Source organism: Lynx canadensis, chromosome F2 (genome assembly GCF_007474595.2).
Source record: "Lynx canadensis isolate LIC74 chromosome F2, mLynCan4.pri.v2, whole genome shotgun sequence".
NCBI lineage: Eukaryota > Metazoa > Chordata > Mammalia > Carnivora > Felidae > Lynx > Lynx canadensis.
In genome coordinates, this window is record NC_044320.2 from 28,368,340 (window position 1) to 28,377,498 (window position 9,159).

At 44.9% G+C, this 9,159-nt stretch overlaps 1 protein-coding gene across 1 annotated transcript; it reads left to right on the top strand.

The window, feature by feature from the left end:
• The first annotated feature begins 2,185 nt into the window (after positions 1 to 2,185).
• On the top strand, positions 2,186 to 8,902 carry KCNV1 (potassium voltage-gated channel modifier subfamily V member 1). The gene is made up of 3 exons (XM_030304518.1): positions 2,186 to 2,652; positions 3,504 to 4,033; positions 7,290 to 8,902. The coding sequence occupies exons 1-3, from the start codon at positions 2,186 to 2,188 to the stop codon at positions 7,799 to 7,801; spliced, it is 1,509 nt and encodes a 502-aa protein (XP_030160378.1). The 3' UTR covers positions 7,802 to 8,902.
• Positions 8,903 to 9,159: the final 257 nt, after the last annotated feature.

Here is a 9,159-nt window from a genome sequence, read left to right on the forward strand (position 1 = left end):
TGACTAAATAAGGTACTGAATGAGTAAAGAGCCTACAAAATTTCCTGACATAAAGCCCACAGGAAATGCTTAGCGTTTTTATTGAAACATGAAAGTTTGCTGAGGAAGGCATGGAGGTCCAGGAACTAAATGACAGCTGGATGTTCCGCAGTCATTTGGTAAAGCCGGAACCAAACAACCACGTTTCAAGTCCATTTATCTTTTTATTTTTTTTAGTTTATTTATTTATTTTGAGATAGAGAGAGCACAAGCAGGTAAGGGGCAGAGAGGAGAGACAGAATCCCAAGTAGGCTCCCTGCCATCAGCGCAGAGACTGAGGTGGGGCTCAAACCCAAGAACCTGGAGATCGTGACCTGAGCTGAAATCAAGAGTCAGATGCTTAACAGACTGAGCCACCCAGGCGCCCATTAAGTCCACTTATGAGAAAGTTCTCCCCACTGTGCCAGGCTGCCTGCTCATCTCTTTATACATACTTTCTAAAACTACTTACAAGAAGAAAAAGATGTGCGGTTCACTTGCAAAGGCTTTTGGAAAATGTAGGATTCTATCTGCTGGCTGGAAATGAGAAAACCTTGAACCGTGCTACACAACGCAGTTACTGTAAGTTCCCTAACCCTGAGTTTAGCAGACATGGAAAATTTTGTTCTTGAGCATTTGTGAGCACACAGATCAGGGAAACGGGAATCCAAACAGCAATCCTGAGGTGTCTTCAGGATGAATATGATATTCAGAGTCACGGAGTGCTTCACTTCCTCCTCCGGTCTCACCTCCCTCGGCTCCATGCTTTCCCCACAGCTGGTGCTGGAAACCGCGAATGGCTCGCTAGCGCGGGCGGGGGCGGCCCAGGGGCCAGAGCCGGAGGCGGCGGAGATGAGGCGAGGCTAGGCAGCAAGCGCCAGTGCAGAGCTCAGCCTCGAACACAGTTTTCCTCCTGGACCTGTCAAGTCAGACCTCACGTGTACACCGGGAGAATCTACCAAAGGCTACCTAACCAGCCGCGGCCTCTGAGCGCTGCGCTGATGTGCCAGGAGCGGAAGGTGAGTCACCCTGTCCTCCTCCCCGCCCCCACCCCGTGTCCAACAGGTGGGCTGGGGCTCGACTCCAAGGGGCCCAGTGGGTACACCTCTGGTCTCACCTGGGCAAGGCGCTCGGCTGCTCCCTTCACCCAGCCGTCGGTACTATTTAAACTCCTGCCCCAGCCCACGCTTGTTCTATTCCTTGTCTTTCTGCCTTCCCTTTCTCCTAAAATGAGAGCTCCGCTGTGCGCCGGGGAACGCGCCCAGAACGCCTGCTCTCCGGAAAACTTCTTCGGGCAGAAATGGCTAAACCGAAGGGCGCAAAGTGCCTCGATACGAGGCAATGGTGACCCCTAGTTCTTAGCGGCTCACTGGGACTTCAGTTAAAAGTCATCATCAATTTCTCAACCAGCAGGTCAGAAACAGACGGAGGGAGAAGAAAATGGAGCGCGAGTGACAATCAGACTAGGATGAGAATGAATGGGAGCAGATGATGCGGCCCCCTCGCCCGGCGCCCCCTCCCCCACGTGCTCATACCCCCAGCGACTACTCCCGGGGAGGCCTGTGAAGCCGCCGCAGTAAAAGGAGACGGAGGAATATATATCCTCAAGTTGGAAAGGACTCTGACCCGGTTACCACTTCCTCGGCTTTCTGAACTTTTCCTCTCTGTCTCCTGGGCTGGAGTGAGTCTTGCCATCCCCCTTGCGTGCGTTCGTACCCCTAAGAGGCATCCTGTCCTCCTCCTCCACTCTAGACCCGCCACCTCCCCCTGCACGCCCGCTCCACCCCCTAAGTAACGAGGCTTTGAATACGTACACCTCCCGGGCTAGGAATCTCCCTCGCAGATTTAGCGGGGGCTGAGGGCGTAAGTCCCGGAAGGTGTGCCCTGGGGCTGTCCCTGGCTGGGACGGCTTCTGAGCACTCGCCCGGGCGCGACCCCCTCCCCTCCCCGCAGCCTGGGCGCGCCGGGCTCGTGCGCTGCTGTCGCGCACTCGCCGCGCCCTAGCGGCCAGAGGGGGAACGAGCGCAGGGGCGCGCGGGTGGGAGGCACCCCCCTCGGGAACCAGGGAAATCCCGGCCGCCGCCAGGGGCCGTGCCACCACCCTCGCCCGACCGAGGCTTCCGGCGCGCCCCCAACTTTGTGGCGCCCTCAGGCAGCGGCGGCGGGGATGGAGCTGCCTTCCCGAGGGCGGGCGCCGCTGGACTCGTCGCTGGACAGCTGCTCCCTGACCTCGTTGGAGTCCAGCGTTTTCTGCAGCGAGGGCGAAGGGGAGCCCCTGGCGCTCGGGGACTGCTTCACGGTCAACGTGGGCGGCAGCCGCTTCGTGCTCTCGCAGCAGGCACTGTCCTGCTTCCCGCACACGCGCCTGGGCAAGCTGGCCGTGGTGGTGGCCTCGTGCCGCCGCCGCGGGGCCCTGGCCGCCGTGCCCAGCCCCCTGGAGCTCTGCGACGATGCCAACCCCGTGGACAACGAGTACTTCTTCGACCGCAGTTCGCAGGCATTCCGCTACGTCTTGCACTACTACCGCACCGGCCGCCTGCACGTCATGGAGCAGCTGTGCGCGCTCTCCTTCCTTCAGGAGATCCAATACTGGGGCATCGACGAGCTCAGCATCGACTCCTGCTGCAGGGACAGGTACCCGGGAGGCGTGCGGTGGCCGGGCTGGGAGGCGGGCGCAGTGGAGAGAGGGCGGCAGAGATAAGATGTGAGGCTTCGGAATCCTCGCGGAACGCAGGCCTAAAAAACACCTGAGGCCACTTCTGAGCTGAAAGGTGGGGTGGCGGTGGGTCCGGAAAGTGTCAAAGCCAGCTTTCGATTGGAACTTTTTAAACCTCCTCCTTTTTTGGATAAATGCGTGCCAATCCGTTTTTAAGACAAAGGGGGTCAGGCCTGCAATAAATACTTGATGATTGAATGGGTTAGAAAAGCTATGATCCAGAAGATGCATGTATAGGAATGTAGGTTTCAGTAGGGAGCATTACCATTTATCACTGAGAACCCTTAACTTGAGACTTGGCTGGAGAACTGCTTTAAATACAGAAGATAGAAAGTTGGTTCCTTGACTGTGAATGTTTCTGGGACTTTGATGACGACTTTCCTTTTATCTTGCTCTCGGTACCATTTCTTCATGAATACCTTTACATCACACACACATAAAGGTTCCATAGGACAAACTTCTGTTCTTGTTACAAGAAAAATGGGTAATAAAATGCACTAAAGTAGACTTGCTATGTATAAATCCTTTTGTATAAACTTCTAACGAGAAAGTACCATTTTAAAAATAATAATCTTAAATGAGAACTTTGGGGTACTGTGGGCAGGAGACAGCGCGGGTAAAATTTGAATGGACATTTTCTGCATTTTACTGAAATAAAAAAGCATGACCTCTCTGCTAAGTTTAATCTTTTATTTTTTGGTTTTTTTTTTTTTTTTACTTCTGTACTTTTAAAAAGTTAGACTAATCACCAAGTTGTTTTTTCCAAAAGATACTTCAGAAGGAAGGAGCTGAGTGAAACGTTAGACTTTAAGAAGGACACAGAAGACCAGGAGAGTCAACATGAGAGCGAACAGGACTTCTCACAAGGACCTTGTCCCACTGTCCGCCAGAAGCTCTGGAACATCCTGGAGAAACCTGGATCTTCCACAGCTGCTCGAATCTTTGGGGTCATCTCCATCATCTTTGTGGTGGTGTCCATCGTCAACATGGCCCTGATGTCAGCTGAATTAAGCTGGCTGGACCTGCAGCTGCTGGAAATCCTGGAGTACGTGTGTATCAGCTGGTTCACTGGCGAGTTCATCCTGCGCCTCCTGTGCGTGCGGGCCAGGTGCCGCTTCCTGAGGAAGGTGCCGAACATCATAGACCTCCTTGCCATCTTGCCCTTCTACATCACTCTTCTGGTAGAGAGCCTGAGTGGGAGCCAGACTACACAGGAGCTGGAAAATGTGGGGCGCATTGTGCAGGTCTTGAGGCTGCTCAGGGCTCTACGCATGCTAAAGCTGGGCAGACATTCCACAGGTATTCAAATTTCAGTGATGCTTTTTAATTTGCCATTGTTTGTAAACATTAGTGCTTGACTGTAGTCCCAGGGAAGTGACTCTGAATTGATACTCAAAATTACCAACTCCCATACTTTACCCAACCAAAATGGTGCTGGGAAGTTGTTATCACAAGTATAAAGAAGATGCCGCCCACACTCCTTCTCTCCATATGACATGTAAGAAACAATTTGACCGCTTGTTAACCTCAATTTATTTCAACCGGCTGCTCAGAAGATGTACAAAAATTAAAGACACTCGGCCTCAAGAAAGTTCTAGATAATATATGTATAAACAGCACATTAAAAGAGATGCAGAAATTATTCATGATACATAAGGACATAAGCCAGTTTCTCTTCTGTGTCCAAGGAAGGGCTTACCACACACATTCCTTGGCAAAAAAAAAAAAAAAAAAAAAAAAGTCAGTCTTGGCAATGCTTTCTCTGGCCATGCAGAAAGTGAGATGACCAGGCACTGTTGGCCGCCCCATAATTTTTGACAAAGCAATGGAAATATTTGCTTTGGAAGAAAGCAGAACATACTAATTACTAAATGCTTTGTCTAGTATCTAAGAATTGTCTTGTCCCTAAAGTGTGATGAATGAGAGAGATGGTAACAGAAATTCTTTAGCTTGTATCATATGAAGGCTTGAAAATCTAATGAACATTCCCCCTAGAAAAGTTCCCACACAACAACAATTGTGCATGAAAGTTACAGACGATGTCAGGGGAAGTCACACAAATCCGTTAGAGATGATCCCTATTTCCCTGAGGGTGGCAATTTTCAGTGGCTGGTCCTATGGCTGTTGGGTGTTCTGGAGTATATATGTGTTAACTGATGTTAGATTTTAATGAAAATAAGAATAAGAATCCCTTGAAAAGCTTGTTAGAAGGCAAATTCTGATCTCCAATCCATGAGGAGTCAGATTTTAGTATTTGGGGTTGGATCGAGGAGCATACATTTTAACAAGCTTACAAGTGATTTTGATGGACCATACGTTAAGAAACACTCCAGTAGGATGCCATGTTAATATGATACATATTAATACAATACACATGAATACAAATAATTTAGCTATTTCCACCTTATTCCCCCAGATATGTGCCTGGTTGGTCACCTCAAAGAAGGTTGTGGTGGTTGTCACTTCCTATTAATATAGGGAGAAATTAACCTCAAATATGTTTTTCCCCCACATCTCTGAGGTAATTAGGACTTATTCGAACATAATTTCGGTAGTGTATTTTCCTAGCTAGTCTCCCATACCAGCGATGTGATAATGGGGTTTCCAACAACTTTTAGAAGTACCACTCTTTGTTTTCTGACACACATAATAGGATGCTTTCTTCTAGTATTTATAAACTCTTCACAGGATTCAATTTAAAAACACCCAGTAAAGACTACATTTGCTCCTAAAAGAAAAGAAAAAGAAAATAATAGTAATTTCCACAATGTCACGTCTTCAAAGGTTTTTTTCAGTTCCAAAGCAGTACAAAGTATTAATAAAGACTTAATTTATTGAAAGGATATGAATGCTTCCATAAATATTTGACAATTTTATCTTAAACATTACATTTAACAAAATGTAGATGTAGGTGACATATTTCCCCATGAATTAAACTATAAATATAAGTTGAGAGGTATTATAGAATAACAGGAGGGCCAGAGAGCCTAAGTTTAAATCCTGGCTCAGTAACTTTGTACTATTTATGCTACTTCTCTGTGCCTCAATCTTCTCATCTGTAAAATTGCCTAATAATTACATCAATCTCCTATTGTTTTTTGAGGATTATCTGAGTTAATAGATGTAATGTGCAGAAATTCAGACAACTTTGTTTTTCTTTACAAAATTATTTAGAACATTTCATCTTGAAATGAAAACAGTCTCCTCACTGTGGTTTTTCTCAAATGTGGTCAGTTTATTTCAGAAATACAATTCAATGCAGACACATCAAGGCCAGTTTTCTAAAAGGTATTCTAAAGATATTCTTAAAAAAATCTTCTTTTGAAGTTAAACGTCAAAACTAATATTCCTCAATCTTTAAAAATACTTGGTACATAATTTAAGAATACCTCAAAGTTTTAAGAACAAAATTTAAAAATAATGAGAGCACAAATGGTATTTTAATGAATTTTAAATAGTCTCTAGTGAATAAAATTAAAATAATTCTAGGAGATATTACTTCGACCTTCAGAGACAGTATCATTTTGGCTTCAGACTGATATGACTTCAAAACGTGGATAAGCTTTTAGCAGTGTTCAGGAACTCTAGTTGTCAGGGAAGATACCTTATTCAAATTGTAATCCCATTATGGGCTCAACTGACTCTCCTTAGGGGCTGAGTCTCTCTAGAGATGGGATTGGATTCTCTTGGGTGTGTCTCCCAGGGGTTCCATATGTCCTCAGAATAGTAATAGGGAACACACCACTGCCTCACAGTGAATGAATTTTCTAGTAGCTTCAGTCCCCCATACCTTTCTGCAGTGAAAGGAATAATCTGTATTCTAGTCTATCTCCTTACAGGAAAGCAGAAATTCTATGTACTCAAGGGAAATGTTTCCCCATGGCTTTGGTATTAAGGGTGCACATTTCAGTGGGTGTCATGGGAGTTCAGGACATGGTAAACCGTTAAGAATGTCCTATGATTGCATATGATGTTCTCACGTCAGCTTGGTCACTGATGCCTCACTCACTTTATTCTCATGGAGGACATCTTTTACCCCTTCTGGCTTTCAGATAACAATACCCTGATTATGTTCAACTTCATTGGGAGGGTGAGTAAAGCAGACACATCAAATGTAAAGAGACGGCATAAAACCAGCATCAGAAAAGTGTGCCAAAGCGATACATTGAAATGCACGTCTGCCAAGTGAGCCCTCCACTTGCGATGCTGCAAAGGCCTCCCATTTTGTGGATTAACATATAATTTCCATCATACATCCACTGCCTGCTTTTTAGTCTCATCTGTCACTTTTTTGGGTATAAAGAGTAGGTGTTTAGTAAATATTTCTTTCTGTCTTTTTCAATCTGGCCCCACCAACTAGACTATGAGCTCCCTGAAGAAAAAGATAATGATTTCTCATCTCTATCCCCAGAACCACTGCCCAATGCTGCAGACATATTAGATGTGAAATGCACATTTGTGGGTGGATAGTCAGAAAGGAGAGGGAAGGGAGGAAAGCGGAGGGGTGGGGGAGGGAAGAGGTGCCCAGGGACTGACAGCAGTTGTTCTCTTACAGGATTACGCTCACTCGGGATGACAATCACCCAGTGTTATGAAGAAGTCGGCCTACTGCTCCTCTTTTTGTCTGTGGGAATTTCTATATTTTCAACTGTGGAATATTTTGCTGAGCAGAGTATTCCTGACACAACCTTCACAAGTGTCCCTTGTGCATGGTGGTGGGCCACAACATCCATGACTACTGTGGGATATGGGGACATTAGACCAGACACCACCACAGGCAAAATCGTGGCCTTCATGTGCATATTATCAGGAATCCTTGTCTTGGCCTTGCCTATTGCTATTATTAACGACCGCTTCTCCGCTTGCTATTTCACCTTAAAGCTCAAGGAAGCAGCTGTTAGACAGCGCGAAGCTCTGAAGAAGCTTACCAAGAATATAGCCACTGACTCATACATCAGTGTGAACTTGAGAGATGTCTATGCCCGGAGTATCATGGAGATGCTTCGGTTAAAAGGCAGAGAAAGGGCAAGTACTAGGAGCAGTGGAGGAGATGATTTCTGGTTTTGAAGCCACTTTCAGTTTATTTACAAAAGCTTGTGTACAACTAACTCAACTGATAAAGCCTTGATATGGATGTCTATGTGCTGTTGAAGAGTCTCTTTTGAGTATACCACCTGTGTTAGTTTTTGCTGATATTTTGCTTGGTCTGCTAGAATAGTTCACGTCCCCCAAATCGAGTGCACATTGTTTCGACACAGTTGAGCCGCAAAAAATAGTCATTTAACATAACTCAATACAAGTAGGCCAAATGTCTGAATTGTCAAATATAATAGTGCAATACATCCAACAAAGTTAAAAGTTTTATGCATCACTAATTTTAAGGTTTTTTGCACCACTAATGTAAAAAGAATGTGAGTTAAGCTACACGGCCCAGAGAAAAGGTAAGTGAACATTTAAGAACATACTGGACATTCTTCAAGTAAATAAATCACTCCTTCCTCCATCGGTTAAAGTTGTTACATACAACAATTAGCTTTGCAAGCGCAAATCCTGATTTGATAGCCATAGATGGTGTCTTCCCTCTGGTGCAAACTTCCCTCTAGTCATCACAGAGGGACTAACTTCTGATTTCAGTCATTACTGTTGGAGGTGGGAATCCCCAGGCTGCTTAACCACTGACAGAACAGGGGCTTCAAGAACTGTACATTCTCATCGTCTCCACGGAGTGCAGTAGTGTAGCCTAAAGCAGGTTTCTCTTGTACCCCTTGGAAATTAGATGGTCTTTAAAAACCTCTTTATTGATGTGGTGTTCAAATTATGTCTTTAAAATCACGAATGTGTAAAGGTGAAGTAGTGAACATCCTAAAAATATACACTAAAAGTATTAAATAGTCTTATTTCATAAAATGAGAATGGTATGTTGACTGATATCACTGGATGAACTTGAAAATCTTTTATTTGTTAACAAAAATATTATAGATAGCTTTCTGGCTTTTGGGGTAAATAGCAAATGTTCCAACTTTGCACGCATTTGACAGCATTTGACGGTCATTCGTGATAATGATAAAATTCCTAAACATTCTGTTATATGATTAAAACCAAAAGTTCTAAACCTAAGAATTAGTTGATGATTCCCAATATTCTAGTAAATGAGTTTTTAAAAACTAAGAGTGATATGGAGTGTCACTTTAATACCTGCCTTCTCAGTGGGTGTAATAGTGTCCCAAAGGGATGAAATTGGTTCTTAGGGGGGAAAAAAATCAGTCCTTTTAGTCAGAAAACACATACATACACGCAATACATAAACAGATATAGAGTATACCTATGGTGTTAAAATTTCATGGAGTGGAAAATTAGAGAAAAAAATGCCTAAAAGGCTCCTTGCCTGGGTTGGGTGGTGATAAGAAATACATATTGAGAAATAC